Source organism: Sander vitreus, chromosome 6 (genome assembly GCF_031162955.1).
Source record: "Sander vitreus isolate 19-12246 chromosome 6, sanVit1, whole genome shotgun sequence".
Classification (NCBI taxonomy): Eukaryota; Metazoa; Chordata; class Actinopteri; order Perciformes; family Percidae; genus Sander; species Sander vitreus.
In genome coordinates this window covers 12,893,646-12,912,159 of record NC_135860.1, presented here as the reverse complement: position 1 = coordinate 12,912,159, position 18,514 = coordinate 12,893,646, and the positions used below count along the sequence as shown (strand labels likewise).

General features: G+C 43.6%; 3 protein-coding genes across 4 annotated transcripts; all 3 read right to left on the bottom strand.

Moving 5' to 3' along the window:
• Positions 1 to 673: 673 nt before the first annotated feature.
• nat14 (N-acetyltransferase 14 (GCN5-related, putative)) lies at positions 674 to 2,740 on the bottom strand. Of its 2 annotated transcripts, none has more exons than XM_078252730.1 (4): positions 2,555 to 2,740; positions 1,957 to 2,113; positions 1,553 to 1,858; positions 674 to 1,458 (listed from the first exon to the last, which is right to left on the bottom strand). In XM_078252730.1, exons 2-4 carry the CDS (start codon positions 2,035 to 2,037, stop codon positions 1,012 to 1,014), a joined length of 834 nt encoding a protein of 277 aa, XP_078108856.1. In that variant the 5' UTR covers positions 2,038 to 2,113; positions 2,555 to 2,740; the 3' UTR covers positions 674 to 1,011. The 2 variants fall into 2 exon arrangements, with proteins under 2 accessions (XP_078108856.1, XP_078108857.1); XM_078252731.1 differs by having other exon boundaries at positions 1,553 to 1,696.
• Positions 2,741 to 2,885: 145 nt separating this feature from the next.
• znf628 (zinc finger protein 628) lies at positions 2,886 to 10,562 on the bottom strand. The gene is made up of 9 exons (XM_078252668.1): positions 10,428 to 10,562; positions 9,420 to 9,994; positions 9,145 to 9,217; positions 8,105 to 9,037; positions 7,192 to 7,362; positions 6,701 to 7,034; positions 6,071 to 6,225; positions 5,435 to 5,677; positions 2,886 to 5,298 (listed from the first exon to the last, which is right to left on the bottom strand). The coding sequence occupies exons 2-9, from the start codon at positions 9,803 to 9,805 to the stop codon at positions 3,286 to 3,288; spliced, it is 4,308 nt and encodes a 1,435-aa protein (XP_078108794.1). The 5' UTR covers positions 9,806 to 9,994; positions 10,428 to 10,562; the 3' UTR covers positions 2,886 to 3,285.
• A 443-nt stretch (positions 10,563 to 11,005) lies between these two features.
• On the bottom strand, positions 11,006 to 17,382 carry il11a (interleukin 11a). The gene is made up of 5 exons (XM_078252744.1): positions 16,961 to 17,382; positions 16,015 to 16,172; positions 13,062 to 13,157; positions 12,758 to 12,919; positions 11,006 to 12,592 (listed from the first exon to the last, which is right to left on the bottom strand). The coding sequence occupies exons 1-5, from the start codon at positions 16,965 to 16,967 to the stop codon at positions 12,413 to 12,415; spliced, it is 603 nt and encodes a 200-aa protein (XP_078108870.1). The 5' UTR covers positions 16,968 to 17,382; the 3' UTR covers positions 11,006 to 12,412.
• Between the last annotated feature and the right edge of the window lie 1,132 nt (positions 17,383 to 18,514).

Genomic DNA, 18,514 nt, shown 5'->3' with positions numbered 1-18,514 from the left:
CTTAAAATTGCTTATTGGGCGCCAGGATGGCTCGGTTGGTGGAGCGGGCACCCATATATAGAGGTTTACTCCTCAACGCAGCGGGCCCGGGTTCGACGCTGACCTGTGGCCCTTTGCTGCATTTCATTCCCCCCTCTCTCTCCCCTTTCATGTATTCTGAATATTTAATGTAAATTTAATCTTAAAAAAAAAAAGAAAAAAAAAAGTGCTTTAAGTTTGAGGTTTAAAAAAGGCATACAAATCCTTACATTTGAGAGCTTGTAACCAAGCAAGCAAGAACATGTTTTTTATTTTAACTTGACAATTTACATAAAAATACAAATAATAATAATGAATGTTTGAAACTGTCATTGATTTATTTCCTGTCAAAGTTTCAGCATTAAAGAATGCAACAAAGAAAAGCAAAATGAAAGAAGACAAAGGAGGGAGCGCTGTATTTGCAGACTCATGTACCCACATACTGTACGTCAGGGTGAGCAACGGCAGCGAAGGAGCGCGAAGAAGGATGAAAGCAGATAAATTCTGCAGATTCACATAAACCACACACACTTCCTATACAGTAACTGTACACCCTCCTATACATCTGCATGGTTTCACACACAAACACGTGTGCAATCATACACATTATTTCCTGTGTGGACATCTTTTAAGAAAAGAATCACACAAACACATATTTAGTAAAACCTATTTTATTAAATTTGAAATAATGATAGAACAGCATGACTGTGGCTTCATGATGTCATATTTCAATGATTACATAATAAACATCCATTTGTTTTATGAGAATGGAGAGATGGTACTTTATATGATGAAAAGGTAAAAATACTTAAACAGAACAGCAACACATACACTAAATAAATAAATAACACAAATACTGAATAAATTATGAACTCAAACTAATCAATAACACCTTTAGCAGAGATCCATAGTTTGCACTGATTTTATGGCTTTTTTAACTTTAGCCATTACAATGCCACTTGTTTTTCCCTCCAAGAGTCCATCACTGTTCAATCACAGGTCTTTGTAAAACACTTTAGTGAGTGGGTATCCCAGAAAGCCTCTCTCTGGAGTCTCCAGCTTCCTCTCCTCGTCATCTTCTTCCTCATCAGCCCCCTCCTCAAATTGCCGATAGCCCAGCTTCCTGAAGAAGGCCTCCCCCAGCTTGGAGGGGTAAGGGACGTGTGCGTACACTCTGCGTGTGCCACCCTCACTCTCTCTCTGCTCCAGACTCTGGACAAGCAGCCGGCCCAGACCCTCCCTGCGGTACCAGCAGCCCGTCACCAACCTGCAGATCCTCCTGATATTCGCTCGCTTCTCGCTTTCCCTGAAGATGCACCCGAGGATATCACCATCGCAGTCTGCCACCCACACCTGCCCTGCTTCCTGCTCCCTCTCTGGAGTGACATTCTCTGTTGACGAATCTTTGTCCTTGTCTTTGGGTGTGATTCTGCGCCTTGGCTGAGTAAAAGAAATAAGATTATTTGGCTGCAACATTTCCTCACTAAGTGAAAACTACCCCCCAAAAAAACGTCATGCAAACCAGTAGACTTACCTTTTTAGTCACTGATGTTTTCCCACTGATCCTACAGTAAGGATTCTGCAGTGTCTCATCCTCTGTCCCTCTGTAGCTGCTACCCACATAGTCCCAGTAGGGGCGGCTGCTGCCCAGAACCCCTGTGGACCGCGGCATGGTGATCTTGAGAAAGATAATTAGCAGGAAGACAGGAATAGCAAGGGCCAGGATAAAGGAATGGACAAGACAGCGCAGTATTGAGGAGAAAACAGCCAGAATGAAGAGGCAGAGTGGACGCGTGAGGATGTGGAGGATGAGACGGTTTTCTGTGCCCTCGCAGCCCTCCTGGTGACATGCAAGTCAAAAGAAATCAGCCTCACAAGGACAAGAGTAAATTCCCATCATGAGCCGGTCTAAAAACTGTCTAATTATATTGTACAAACCTTGATGAGGGCTTTGACCATCTCTATGTCGTCCTCCTTCATCCTCCTCATCACCACCTGATCCAGCTCCAGCCTCACCATGTTTAGGCTTTATGCTCCAACAGCAGGATTGCTGCACCACTGTTTCTATACACATCCACACAGTGTGCACAGGGACCTTACAAAAACAGGGCAGTCATTTATTCTTGTTGTTAAAAAAAAAGTGACACTGAAATGCAACGATGTCTGATACTAAATCATGCAGATAACTGATACTTTTGTAGACCTTATTGTGTTATCTATACTATGACACACATGCTGTAGTTGAAATGGGTCAGATATTTCCAATAGTCATGTTATGCAATGCACTAGACTTCGTCGACAGTAAGCTAGTAGAAATGTGACATCACACCCACGCTGGCTCTAAACAACATAGACAGACAGACAGATGGGGGATTATGAAGGATATGTAGCATGCATGTGTCGTCATCATCATTCTGTACTTGAATATAACACACGCCACAGGCGAAAAGACCTTGTTCAAATCCTTATATGGTTATTACGAAGTGCTGACACATTTAGACCCCCCGCTTCTGCTCTAAACCCCGGTTTTGCTTACCTTCTCCGCCACGCTGCTCAAATTAAACTGAAAATGGGTAAACACTCCGCATGTTTAAAATTAAAGCAGAAACGGACCAGAGAATAGACCAGAGACATTTCTTACGGAAAGGAGGGATTCTGAACACAAACGTACTCTGTTCTATGTCCCGTTGCCGTTGTCCATCTACGTCATTTCCGTAAGCATGATCCGCACTGCGCAAAGGCTACGTGAATGGCAAACGCAACGTAACAACGTAAAAAGCGCTCCAATTAATGAATTACCTTTGAATGTTGAATGTGTTTTAAGGACAAACTCAAACTACAAGAAAGCAACCAAAAAATGCAAACGATAAAAGATATTGACAGATTTATTAATAATGAACTATTTACTATTAATATTGTGAAGAAAGTGTGCCATGTACATTTATTCACAAAAAATCTTAATTACTTAAACAAACTGCATGACAGTATCATTTAAACTAATATAATCAGGAATATTCCAAGGTCCATGTACAGCCTATTTGAATGTATAACATTTCTAGAATGTGGCACCATGGGATTACAACACAGTACTCCTCTAACTGCATGTTCTCCCTCAGCTCCAGGAGAACACAAACTAAAGTGCTAACACACTGAGCCCACAAATAGTCACACACACACACACACACACACACACACACACACACACACACACACACACACACACACACACACACACACACACACACACCTTCTCAAACATGCACACTTTCAGTTAGAGAACTGCATCTCTTTAGAGTTAAGTATAGGTCCATTTCTTATTGTGTCCTCCGATGATGTCGGTACCTCTGCATTGGCTGCAGAGCTGTGTTCCTTAACTGACTTTTCATTTGCCTCAGCTGTTACACTCTCATATTTCACCTCACTACTTTGTGAGATCTCTCCATCCCCTCCTCTCTCCATTCTTCCTTCTCTTAAGCTACTGGTGCTAACCTCAATTATGACAATTTCCTCTCCATTTCCCAGCTGAAATATGCCTTCCATGGATCCTCCATCCTCGTCCATCCTCCCACTTGTGGTACTGCAACCTGCCCCTTCTTCTCCCATCATTCCCCCTTGACCTTCTATCAGGGCTATCATCTGCATACCCTCCTCCGTTTCCTGCTCTATCTTGGTCTCACCCCCAAGTTCAAACACAACCTCCTGCCCATCAAGTGGCACCAAACTTTGGGTAGGTGTGCAGGAAAGATGCAAGCTGGTTTCTTGCCCTTGGCTGAAGGTAGCACTGGACGGACCACTGTCCTGTGCCTCAGTGTGAAAATGGAGGACATAAGACTCTCCCTGGCTGCCTTCCTCCCCTGTCTGTCTCTCCCCCTGTTTTTCTCCACCCCATTCATGCAGAAGTGACATCATCCCTCCCTTATCTCCCGCATTTGCTCCTTCACCTTGCCCATCTGTCTTGAACTGCAACACAAGTGATTTTCCCTCTCCACCTATTCCTCCATCCACCGTCTCTCCTGATTCATCCCCTTCAAACTGTAACACATATGACTGCCCACCTTCCTCAATATTCATCCCCTCCTTTGCCCGTCCTTCATTATCAAAACATAACACAAACTGTTTCCCTGCCATGGCATCCCCTGTCCTTACTTGCCCCACTGCGGTATGAGTAGAAACTGATGCTGTGGCTACTGTGGTGCCTGATGTAACCATGGTAACAGTTGATAGGGGTCCTGAAGTGTCCATTGTGGGAGCCACAGTGGTAGAAGATGAAAGAATTGGGACAGCAGTGCAAGATGTTGACAGGGGACAGTGAGACACTGTGGATACAGATGATAGTAAGGAATCTGTAGCAGCAGTAATAGTCTGTGAGACGTTGGTTACATTACAGTTTGACAGTGACAGAGCTCCACCTGCAGTGTGAATGACAGGAGCTGCTGCAGTTTTCTGAAGAGTAGCTTTTGGTTTGCGTCCCCGTCTGCCCCGAGCAGTCCGTGTGCTTTTCCCTAATATGGGCTTGGTCAGTAGGGAGTTGGCTGAGAGAGTGTGTGTTGGAGTGGCAGCGGGAGTGTTTGTATTGTTGATATTGTTGGTGATTATGAACCTGGTCTGCTGTTGTTGCTGTGATGTGGTCGGAAAGTGGGAAATCCGAGTCTGTGTTTGGTTTAGGACGGGCTGGAGTGCTTGGATAGTCTGAAGCACAGGGAGAGCCTGAGGCTCCGGAGCTGGATGAGGGTTGTTTGCTGTTGGGACGAGAATTAAGCTGGACTGGCTGCCGTTGTTGGAGGGGCACTGTAGAAGGAAGAAGTTTTGGGGCTGGGACGGAGGTGGTGGTGGTGGAGGTGGAGGGGCTGGTGGATGGGATGACAGAGGAATGAGCTGCAGGCCGCTGGCTGTCTGAATCATAAAGTAGTTCTGAGAGGTGTTTGGGGGAATATTCAGAGCTGGCTGGGACACAATCAGGCTGCCATGGTTTCCTGAGGTTTCCAGAGTGATGGGGTTGAGCAGAGTCGTGGTGGTTGTTACTCCCCCAAGACTGGCTTTCACAGCCACTCCATCTCTACCTCCACCACCAGGGCAGGGCAGGGGGACACCACTGCCATGGGTGCGGATGTGCCTCTGCAAATAGGAGTGCATGACAAACTCCTTTGAGCAGTACGGGCATTTGAAGTCCTTGCTTGAGGAGTGTGTCCGAAGGTGGAGCTGGAGGTTGGAGGAGTGTGTAAAGCTTTTATTGCAGTGTGTGCACTGAAAGGGTCTCTCACCAGAATGGGTGCGTTCATGCTGCTCACAGAGAAATAACAAAAGAAGAGGAAAGACAAATTTATAAAATAAGATCAGATTAAACAGATCTATTCCATACTAAAAACGCTAATAATCTACATGAGTTTATAGCTGAATCTGTCCCAGCTGTACTGACCTGTTTGAGGTTTGACGTTTGGGAGAAAGACTTTGAGCAGATGGAGCAGGTATGAGGTCGCAGTCCAGAGTGCATCTGACTGTGTCTACGCAGGCAGCTAGTGTTCTTGAAGGACTTGCCACACTCCTTACACACATATGGCCTCTCGCCTGTGTGCTGCCGCAAGTGGTACTGGTAGTGAGAGCTCCATTTGAAAGTGAGAGGGCAGTGAGGGCACTGGAATGCCCGAACACCTGTGTGTACCTGGGTAAAGTGAAAGTAATTACACTTTTTGGTGTTTTAAGTTGTTTTTGTTACATGATCTACCACTTAATTGTATTTACAATACAAAAACCTATAAGTATCTGCTGGACAGTTTTTGGTTGTTATTTGGTTGTAAATACAGTTTTCAAGTGTAGTACGTAAAACTTAAAGAGTGCAATGAAACCCATTGGTGCCATTTCATTATCTTTTCCAATAAAACCTAAATGCAACCAGGAAACATCATGTGTGAACGTTGCAATCAGTTACAACTGTTACAACTAAAACACACTGAAATGATATGGTGACATAAATGATCAAACTTAGCTCTCAAATGATGGATCTCTAATTGGGAAACTTAACTTGTGTGTAAATTTCTTGCAACAGAAGTCTTACCCTCTGATGAATTGAAAGCAGAGATGACCTCTTGAAGCTCTTTCCACACTCGGTGCAGCGGTAGGGCCTTTCCCCAGTGTGATCCCTCATGTGATACTTAAGCCCTGATGAACCTTTGAAGGCTTTTCCGCACTCTGAACAGCGGTATGGCCTCTCTGTATCAGTGTGTGAAACAGAGTATCACGATTGTGAAAATGAAAAGTTATTACCACCATGTGGTTGCGCCTCTGCCAACCAATCAAGTTGCAGTTTACATCTATGTCTGTCCAGACTCATAATATATGTAGTGAAGACTTTGAAGCAAACAACATGACATAGATATAAAATGACAAAATTACACATGACATAATACAGTAAAAATTAATTGAATTAATGTTGATTGTCTAGCCCCATTGTAGTAATTATCAAAGTAAAGAACAACCTCTTAAGCGTTATAAGTTATTTTGAGAGAAAAGAAAGTTCCCTGGTTGCTATAAATGTATTAAATAACCAATTTGATATTGGATACAGCATGCAGAAAGAGAATTACCAGAACACATGAGCAGATTGCTTGGCTCATACTTCCTATTTTTAGTCAGATCTCCATTGTCTCTATGTTTTGTGTCTGCTCTGCTATGAAAATGCCTTTACCTCCAGCAGGGGTGCTCTTGCTGGCTCCTGTCTTTTTGGGGGCTTTGGTCGGTTTAGCCGGTTGTTCCACTTGCTCCTTACCGACGGTAATGATGTTGACATGGATCTCCCTCTGGCCTTCCTGCTGCTTGTCAGCATGGCTGGGAGAAGAGGGAAGGGGGAGAGACAGGGAAAGGGAAGGAGGGCACACTATCTCAGCCTCTGCCTCAGCCAGGAGACGTTGCTCAGGCGTGTGGGAGTGCTGGTGGGTGAGGAGGGAGGAGAGAAGGGGAAAGGAGCGGTCACAGGCGGAGCAGCTGAACTGGGAGCGGGACTGTGATGACAGAGAGTGCATCTGGACAAAGAAAAAGGGGGGAACACAGGAGGCAAATATTACTCTACGATAGATCAATCAAAATGCAATATATTAATCTCATTGCTCAATATATAGTGCAGTACAGCAATTTGTATACCAGTGTTAGTAGAAGAGCAATTATAACAGTCATTCTCACCAGTGATACATGTCTATTGAGGCCTCCACTGGTCTTAAAGGTCTTATTGCAGTAGCCACATGACAGCCCTGCCCATGTGGTTCTGGCCTCTGGCTGAACGATCTCAGAGCTCTGAGTCACCTCGGTGAAGCTCTGCAGCAGGTCAAACTGGGCCTGGGTGGTGCCCACATTCTGAGGACAAACCAAAGGAAGTTATACACATAAATAAAACATATCTTCAGGTCAAACTCACTTTATAGAGTAGGTATGTATTTTTTTATTATTATTTTTTACATCAATTAAAATTTGATTCTGTAGACAAATTAGTGTTTGTCTTCACTTTCAGGAGTATGGTCATTCTATTCCATGCCATGTTACAAACAGGTGATATACTGTACCTCATACAACTTAGTCTAATAATCAGACTGAATTGCCATTTTGTTTCACTTCATTTATTTAGCCTGGTGTGTTTATGATAACTGATGTCTTGTTTTTTCTAAACCAAATCGGCAGCGAGTGACATATCGGTCACGCTAACGTAATTTTCAGTTGACGCAGAAGCTGCAGTAGCCAGGAGCAGTTCCCTTTGTCGCATTGATCAAAAAAATCTGTAAATCAAAGTGAATCTCATCTACGGTTGTCACCATTTTTCTGTCTGAATTTTTCATGAATGTAGCTAGCAAGCTAAAAAAGGAAGATGAAGTTTCCACTTTTAATCCCACCTGTTGACCGCTAATTCAAGTCAACTGTATCTCTAATCAAGGGAGACAGCTGTCAATGGGCACAAACCCAGACATATTTGAATTGCTGAACAAATCTGAGATGTGGGTAGTGATTCAGAGGTCTGGAACCAGGCTACATACAACGCTCCATGACCCGATTCTCTATTTAGATAATTTTCTTTCTGTTATGGAAGTTTAAACCAATCACTTACTGTATTGCTGCCATCTGCTCCCTCCGTCAGTCCAAGAAGCACCTCTGTCGTATGTCCATTTTCAGCCACTGTGGTAGTCTCCACCACCTCCTCAAAATCAGCCAGCAGTTGTCCAGCTCCCACTAGCCCATCTGCCACCTCCATCCCTGCCCCAGACCCCACCTCTCCCCCGGCCCCATGTCCATCTGGAGCCATGTGGGTGGACTGGTGCTCCTCTAGATCTGTTCGTGTGCCAAAGGTGTGGCTGCAGGTCCCACAGCTGTAAAGCAGCACACTGGCCCCGGTGTCTGTGCTCAGGTGAACCTCTGTCCCGATGGCCCTAGATGCACACACGCCTTCCCTAGAGGAGGTGAGGGTGAGATGGGGGAGACGATTCGGATTCTGCCCGGATGAGGTGGTTGACAGGAACACTTCTTCCATACCCAACCCCACTCCATCAGTTCCCTCCTGGCTCACAAATCCCACCATGTCAGTCAACATGGACGATGTCACTTCCTCTGTCCCAACCACCACCTCCACTACCTCACGTCCCTTCCTTGCATCCTCTCCCCTCTTTGCCTCCCTCCCTCCTGCATTGAGGTGCGAGTTCTTGTGCAGGGCCAGGTTTGATGAATGTGTGAAGCTTCGTCCACACTCACCACAGATGTAGGGCCTCTCACCTGTATGTATCCTCATGTGCTGCCTCAGGTTGGTAGACTGAGTGAAGGATTTGTTACACACTGTGCAGGTATAAGGCTTGAGACCAAGGTGAACATTTTTGTGTCGTCGCAGACTGCTTGAGTTCTTGAAGGCCTTGGGGCAAGTGTCACAGGGGTATGGACACTCTCCAGTATGCTGGCGCAGGTGATACTGGTAATGAGAGCTCCATTTAAAGGTCAAAGAGCAATAGGGGCACACGAAGGTACGCACTCCAGTGTGGACACTCTGGTGGACCTGGAGATAGACAGAGATACAGATGTGAAATTTCTTGCTCATTTGTAAGACCTTTTTTCCCCCTAAAAGAATCCTTGTTTATAAAATGACTTTGTTTGACATCTCACCTGGAGAAGAGAGGAGCGTTTGAAGGCTTTGCCACACTCCTGACATTTGTAAGGCTTCTCCCCTGAGTGAGACCTGCAAAGTATGCCAAGTATAGCTGTTTTTATTAAAGGTATGGGTTATGGAACACACTACTTTGAGTTTCCTGTAACCTGAATTTGGACACTGCTGCCTCTCTCTCCTATTCACTTCAATACATAAAGTAATATTTACAGCTTCAGTACTCTGTACCGTGTTACATTTATAAGGGTGGTAAAGAGAATGTAATTTAGGGTACCGTTGGTGGTAGAGCAGAGCAGAGGAGCCCTTGAAGGCTTTGGGGCAGAGGTTGCAGCGGTATGGTCTCTCATTGTTGTGGCTGCGCTGGTGGTGGGTAAGCCTGGACGACCACCTGAAGCTCTTCCCACAGTCCATACACTGGAAGGGATGGTCCGACTGCTCGGCCTGCTGGGGTGGGCCCGGCACAGATGATGTCACCATGTCAAGAACCACCTCTTCCCCACGCTGTACTACTCCCTTGTCTCCCTCCACCAGCTCCCCTCTGTCCCTATCGTCCTCGCCATCCTCTCCCGACCCAAGAAGGGATGGGAAATGAGAGAGGGAGGCGGTGGACTGAGGTGGTAAGAGTTCTGCTTGGACCACTAAGGCCACTGAGTTAGCCATTACCAGAGCAAGCTGGTAGCAGATGAGGGAGTTCCTTGGCAGCAGTTGTGGATCAGTCTTGGTGCAGCATCATGGTTTTTCTGTTACCTTTCCTTCGTTCATGTTTTCGTCTGTGCCTTTCATAAATTCTTTCCCTGTCAGCCACTGGAAACACCAGCTGTCATCCCAAGTAGACAGCCCAGGACAGGTCTGAGAAATGGAAATAAATACAGTATTATAACTTGGTAACTCCTGGTGAGAATGTCCCCTTTAAATTTCACCCCCCGACTCCCTCCCTCCTGTATGAAGCTAGTCCCGCCGCCCCCTCCCTGCTGTCTTTCCTCTGGCAGTCAGTCCCCGCAGTGCGGTGCTTACCATATCTATGGATACTTATTAGCAATACATACAGAGGCTACAGCGAGGTTACACATGAAGCTACTTTATAAGTGTATCCAAATATAACCGATCAGCTGTGCAAGCCGACAGACAACACGCACAGCAAATATCAGTTTTCACAGTATCAACAAAAACAGCTAACGTTACTGGCCTTCATTTAAAGCTAATCTCGCCCCGTCAATGCGGAATAGCGTCGGTTAACTGCTCGATAAGGATGTGCATAAATTCAGGCGGAAGCAGTACTCACCGAGCATCTTTAACTCATCTTAAAGCTATATTGTTGATATTATGAAAAGGAACTGGGTACCGCAGTGCTAATCCACACAACCTTAACAATAAACACAGCGCAAACTAACAGCAGGTCTCCACCCGATGCCGCCTTCTAAGAACAGCGACGGCGATTGGCTGTTTGCTACAACAGATGTACTACTGCCATTGGCTAAGAGCTTCAACAGACAGATTGACGTTTTTTTAAACCTTGCTTAAAATATTTCTAACGATTTGACTTGAAGCACTTATCAGTCATGTATCTACACTTCAATATTTTAAAAATAATTTCTAAAGTATTTTCTCAATCGATATGTATCCTTTATTTTCTGACTCTTGTGCACAGACTTCTGGGTAACGTAGTTCTGTCTGTGTGTGTGTGTGTGTGTGTGTGTGTGTGTGTGTGTGTGTGTGTGTGTGTGTGTGTGTGTGTGTGTGTGTGTGTGTGTGTGTGTGCCTCAAGGTGTGTAACCTCTTGATATACAGTCTATGGCAGTAGCTCCCATCTGTCCCAGTTTGCATTGCAGGTGGACTATAGGTATTAAACATATACTAAAATCCATTGTGCACATTCTTTAGTATTTATTTCACCAAGGCACATATTTCACATTGAGGCCAATCAGTGTGTGGAAGAGGCATCTTGATGTTACAACAATAATTTAAACATGATGGTATAATAAAAGTAAATAAGAATAAAAACTGTATAAAAGTACAAAAAGAATGGAGACTTGCTCCACCGCAGCACAAAATAAATAGTTCCAACAAGTTACTTAAATAAATAGTCAATACTGTAACAAATACCAAATTAGGAATGAACAAAAAATATAGTGATAAAGTTGGTAAAGTACTCTAAATTATATTGTAGAAAACAACATAATACACAAAAGCACTGTGTACAACAATTTACATTATTGTACACTTATGTACACCTGTACAGAGAAAGTGTCACAATACACAGTATTTTAAGGCTTTGGGTGTTTAACTAACAAAAACAAACTTTTCTACTCCAAAGCACAGGTTTAAAATCAGCCATCTCACTCATCCAAGAGGCTAATCCTAACAAGTTTGTGCAAAGAATCTAATGAGATCCATCAGTTCTTAGCAAAAGGGCACATTCATGCAACTTTACCACAACATTAAATATGCCTCCTCATGCAGATCGAAACAGGCAACGACAATAGACTCTGCCTGTGGTACAAAAGAAAGTATTCACTTGTGTTTGGCTACCATTTTGACATTTTCAGATGTATACAATTAATTTTAATTGTTGTTAAGACGTGGCACGTTCAACATGGTTAGAAGATAACATTAACATCTAAAATGTTTACTCTAAGGGCACTGTAAGTGAGATAGTGAAAACCTTGGCTGTCCCTATGTATGCTACATCTACTGAAAGAAGTATTGGCTAAAGAAATACACAAATGCAAAGTAGATTAAACAAAAGTCAGGAAGTGCTACTGTGTTTTTTTTTTTTTTTTTTTTTGAGGATCAGTGAGACACAAGACAAAAAGAAAGATTACAGAGATGTGGGCAAATAAATTCACGTTAATACAGAAATAAAGATGAGAGTGACAAATTACAACTTCAAATAAATAAAATTAAATAAATTACTAACAGTCAATAAATAAATAAATACATAAATAACATGGTCATGAACAAGGCCCTTTAGGAGAGAGTTTGGGGAATTATGACATGATCATCATAGTTAAACTGGCAGTTTGCTTTAACAGGAATCTTAACGGTTGTAACTGGCTGCAGTATAGCTCATCTTTATTGGCTCTGATGGAAACACATTCTTCAACCCACATGTCATTAGTTGACGTTTTGGCCTTTTAAGGGATGCTGTCGACTACAGTGCACACTGACATAGTCCTAATTCCCCTTTGGCTGAGGCGGGATTCCATGTGTCCTCACTGGCTCTGCAGCCATGTAGTTGAGAGGAAATGAATGAATGGGTTTTGATCGTCATTGCACTGCAGAGACTTTGGGCTTGAGGCTGATGAATGCTCTGTATGCCCAATCACAGAAGAGCTTGAAGTGTTGAAGAAGCTCATGGCTGGACTGCAAGACATCAAACTGATAGGGGAGGTGAGGGGGGAGGGAGGGGGTTGCCTGAGTCAGCCTTGGTGCTTCAACTCTCAACATCTGTAGGAGAGAAGACAGGCAGACAAACAGATTAGAAAAACAATTCATTTATTACACAGTAAAGTTATAAGTGTTAGCAATATATTAGAAAATGACACGATTTCCTGCTTAAACTTACATCGACAACTGAAGACAACTGACTATCAAAAGGGGAACGCTCTTTACCTGACGGTGCAGCAGATTGATGAGAGATTTCATTTCTCTGATCATCTCTACCAGCTTTGGCAGCGCAGGGTGGTGGTGCTTCTTTGAGACCTTGTTCAGCCACTCAAAGTGGTGCTCATACAGCTTCAGGTCAGCATGCAGCTGAGAGAGTGTGGGCTTCAGCTGGAAACAACACAGACATACTTAGAGACTTTGCATGGGTGTGGCAAGATGTAACTGTGTGGATAGAAACAGACAAGCCCCTCTCCATTCACGAGCATGCACGCACACACACGCACACACAAATACATTATCAGAGCATTACCTCAAGATTGTTGAGGTCATTGGCTGATCTGTTGCTCATTTCTGGCAGAGACCTGAACCTGTGGGGCTCCACGTCTGAGTCAAATGCATGCTCCCTCTGAAAGAGAAAACAAGACAGAGCAGCCCGTTAGTAATTTGCATCAGCGCAATTGTACTCATCCTGAGACAAGTCACGGCAACATGAGGAAAGTATTAGTCTAGCACCTCGATTAAATGACTGTTTTCTGTGCTTAGAGACAGTAGCTCTCACTGAGGGGAGTGTGGTTGATCGGGTCAGTGTGAGTTCACCCACATTCAGCCTCCCCAAATGTCAACAATAAGACCAAATGACCTGAACCCACAGGATGTTTTCTACAGGGAGCGAGGATAACAACATATCCAGTGACTAAGAAATCTCCAAGTGGGACAGACAACACAGGGCTGTAGGGAAACTCCAGGGTCACAGCTATAAAAAGAGAGAATGACGCAGTACCACTGCCCAGTTAGAGTTGTGTTGTAAACTTTGTCCAGACAGCAGGTGTAATGCTCATTGTGGCCACCAGAGGGAGATAAACAACCTGACAGGTACCTTACAAAGGCAGCTGTGCTCATCGGTGGTACAATTGGTATTAAACATGTACTCCAGATTCAGTAATGAATGCGAATTAACGGAGATGACTGATGTGGCATGCGTCATTTCCAATCAGCAGAGGAACACAACAACATTAGGACGATGAGTGCTGAGAAATGTTTTGTGTAAACAGGTAGTTTGTGCTTAATGCTTCCTTAACCTGTTATGCAGTGTTTTTCTTGGCCTAATGTTTGCCTCCAGTTGTTTGTGTTGATGTTTTTAGTGATGAATGTGCCGCATTGTCTCGCATGTCTCTCCATCAGCCTTTCGTACGAGCTCACTTATGTTTGTGGTCCCATGTTTTGTCTCCGTTGCTTTTGTCCCCTTCCATCCCTCGCTTCCCTACCCCCTCCCTCTCTCTGTCTCATACCAGGTACACAAGCACATGCAACATCTCGTGCACATGTGCATGCATGCACACACATACACCACTGGCTTGTCATCTAGTTGGCTCTCTGATCTCTTCATCTCTTGTGGTTTTTGCTCCATCTTTCTCAACCTATAATTCTCCCTCTTATCCTCCTTTTCTCGCTCTCTCCATCACAGATCATGACCTCACCCGACAGAACTAAGCATCCAACCTTTTTCTTCCTGAATGCAAATACTGGAATGTGATAAATCTTTTTGATTTTTATCAAGTCACTTTGCTGTGGCGACCGAAAGCAAAACACTAAACACCGCACCTACACAACCATGACTATTTACAGAACCATCAATGCACACACACACACACACACACACACACACACACACACACACACACACACACACACACACACACACACACACACACACACACAGCGCCACGAAAATGCATACACACAAATGCTTGCACACATATACACATTTGCACCCATACTGTATGCATGCAAACACAAACTCACTCACACACACATACGCACACACAGTTACGTCGGAAAACTTATATAGACCTATGTGTGTACACACACACATTTCTCTCTTTAAAGAATCAGTTTCATTGCTTTTTTGCAGGGACTTTCCATGGATTCCAGTTCTATTTATCTTTCCTAACTTTGTGCTCTCTTTAGTGGAATTCCACACAATAAGGAAAATATTTAAAATAAATCTTCCATGTTACTGAACACTGTCTAATACTGTCCCCATCACCCTTTGATAATGCTGGTTTGTTCACATCTGGACCCCAGGTTACAGACTTCTGCTACACAATGGTCTGTGACATTGTTTTAAAACAACAAACCCACACACACATACAGAACACACACCCACACTTTCTGAACACTATCTACCAGCCAAGACTAGAGAGAGTATGTGGCTATTTTTGATTTTATCCCCTGAACAAAAGAGTTTAACGATTTGCATAATGCAAAAATAGAATCTAGATCAGTCATGTGTAACTAAAGATCCACAGATATGATGCCTCTTTCTTTTCACCTGTTAAAACATTGTGTTGATACACAATCACCAGCTGGAGCAAAATCTTGGACGAGTTCCTCAAATCTGATTTTCCTACCCACTTGACTGTCAACTAAATAAAGTTTTGAGCCAGTGTTGTCAGTACGGTGCACATTTCATAAGAGAAAAAAAAACTCTTCAAACTCCATCCTCACTTCCATAGTCTAGCCACAGAACATAAACATGTTTCTATGTAAACAGGCATGTGATATACTTTGCTGTCATGTCATAGATGGTATGCTTAGCAGTTCAGCTTTAGTTGGATGCAGGTAAAGTGTTGATATGTATAGTCCTAAATTAATCTGGATGGGAGAACATGTTCCTAGAACTTAATGTTTGGTTTCTCTATCCCCTGACCACATCGTGTATCTTGTGTATCCATCACTGTAAATGTGTATTTATTCTCCTTAATTCCATAAAACTTGATATTAATTTCATTTCACTGGACTGCATAAAGGCACAAGCCTGGCCACCAATCTTCCTTCTACTGCCACCAGTCAAGTGACCAGGCAGACCAGGAGGTTGCTGAGTCAGACCTCTCCGGTCCAGTGTGGATTAAAAGTGAGATCACTCAGTCAAATCTCCCCTAAAGCTTTTTGCATGCATTCTTAAGCATGCAGATGGACTTCAGCCAGTCTGAAAGCAGCTTAAGTTAAACTGAAGTCCTGAGCAAAACTATTGTACAGTGCATGGTGCAAAGTTAGTGCTGCTTGAAGTGTGTTGATACCTAAACTGAAAGGTAACATTAAGACCAAAATCCAATTAGGGAAAGATCAATCAAGACAGGCTGTGCATCCTCTTCCACCCTCACACTAACAATTCAGTTAGCACAGGATAGTCAGGGCCTCATTAGCCTTTCCTTCAATCAATAGCTGAGATTGGCAATCACCATGACGACATCTTCACTTACCAGCAGTTCTTGGGTGAGCTTCATTAGATTTTTGGTCTGATTGGACAGTTTGTCCATGTCAGTGGGCCGCCGCTGTGGTACTGGAGAGGCAGACGTGAACACGGGCAGCTGAGCCAATAGCAGCGAGAAGAGGAGCGACGAGGAGGAGTCCAGCAGCACTGTATAGGGTAGAACAAAACGGAAGCAATTAGTGGAGAGGCGCTGTCATCTCGCCATAATGATAATGACCTCAGGCCACGGCTGTCAGCTCCAGGGGGAAGATATTGCACCATAATATAAACAATAGCTCTAGACTTGGCAGAGGAATCCTCAAGAGCTTCAGTGTCAGAGTCATGTTTTCACAGGCTGAATGCAAATCATTAAATCATTAAAAAGCCTGGGCTTTGACACTGAATATCAGCATCACTTTTTTTTACCATAAGCAACTGCAATGAATGCTGCTGATTGTCACACCTGCAACTGGATAGGTACGTGAGTTGGTGGTATAAATTATATAGACCCAGCCAAGTCAACTCTCTAACAGTAAGCTCATTCATTCTTTTCCTTTCAAGTTCAAATACAAGGTAGACTAAGTATTAAAAGGGAACCACAGTGGTGTTGAAATGATGAATGCTTGATAATTACAGGTGAACCACAAGAATCACAGCCAAAATAACACTGCAGGAGCATCTGAGCTCCCTGCCATATAGTGTAACTTTTACAGTGTAGGAATCACCAAAGAATACAGTTGTCAAGTCATAAGTAAGTCAATTGTTTAGAATTTAATCCATGAATAAAAAAATAATTTAGCCTGTATATGAAGGATAGAATAGGTGTTTACAGTCACATAAACGTTATAGACCCATAGTTTAAATATAGCGTTTACAAATAAAGTAAAACTTTAAAAGAAATGATAATTAACAACTAAAGCAATTATGAATGAAAACACACTCGTACAAACACTTACATTTCATATTTGGTTCGGATCCAAGGGATAGGTAAACCAGCAAACAAATGGTAGATAAATAAATAAATAGAAAATAAATAAATAAATTGAACTCCGGAAATTGTCACGTGCTCCGGTTTCTTCTTCGCACGCTTCAGTCAGAGTGAGGAGGAAAGTTGTCAGGACGAGAGAGGATGAATGGGAGAGCAGAGTGATGACTGAAGCACTCAGACAGAGAGAGAAAAGTAAGGTAAAAGTAATCAAACTTTCTGTCTTTGGTAAAGTTTGAGATGAGCCCTTGTAGTCTTTATGGAGTGCTGAAGGCAGAGAGACACTTAGACAGTTTGGAGAGAGAGAGGCAACAGAAATGCAGAGAGAGGGATGCGAGTGTGGTAAGTCCAATTTTTGCGCGCAGTGAAGTGTTTAGGCTTGTTTAAAACTTCCTTTATAAAGACGTCGGGCCTATGACACATCGGCAGTGACTCACTTCATTCATAAAAACACACACACACAGACACACGCTCTCTCTCTCTCTCTCTCTCTCTCTCTCTCTCTCTCTCTCTCTCTCTCTCTCCCTCCTCTCTCTCTCTTTCCTCCTCCCCTCCCTGCTGCCTGTCTCCCTTTGCGAAAGTAAAAAAAAAAAAAAAATGTTCCGTTGTTTTTTTCTGTTTTATTTTCTTTCCTCTATCACTTTCTCCCGTCCTGTCCTGTCCCTATCTCCAGCACTTCCTCTGTCGCATCCCGCTACCTGCACCAATCAGTCCCATCTACCTCTTTTTATCTTTCCATCTCCAAATCTCTTCCCCCCTCTCTCTATCTATCACTGCAGACGTTTTAAAAAGCCCATTGTTTTCACGTGTATCAACATATCTTATATGTAACCATCTATCTTTTAGAGGCTCTAGTTTTACCTGCCCTTTCTTTTTTCTTGTGCTGTATTCAGGGGTGAAATGTCATAGGTGTGTTCTTATTTGTGTTATTTAATTTATGGCAGAGCTCTTTTAAGCTACACATGCCACATTCCCTGTATCATAGCTAATACGCACAGCAAACACCTTTTCTCTCCCATATTTCTCTCCCTCCTTTTCTCACCCCTTGCTCTTTTTTTTAGCGCCCCTCCTGAGACAGCAGCCTGTTATTTCCACTGCCCCCCCACCCACCTCCTCTTTTTTTCACTCCTTCTCTCCCTCTCCAGGGTGAAGGAAAGAGTGAGGAGTGAGAGACGGATAGGAGCAGGAGCGAGGTGTTGTCCAGACCAGAAGGGGCCTCTAAAAGTGTTGCATAGAAACAGTGAGCACACACACACACACACACACACACACACACACACACACACACACACACACACACACACACACACACACACAACAGGACATTAACACAGACACACACGCTTGAGGTATGGGAGGTGGTTGGTGGGGTCAACACAGCAGACACACACACACACACACAAAACATGCACATGGATGCATCCACACGACACGCACTGTGTCATAGAAAAACATGCTGCTCTAATAAACCAAAACACACCAAAAAGACATTTCTAGCTCAGAAACACACACTGATACATGCAGA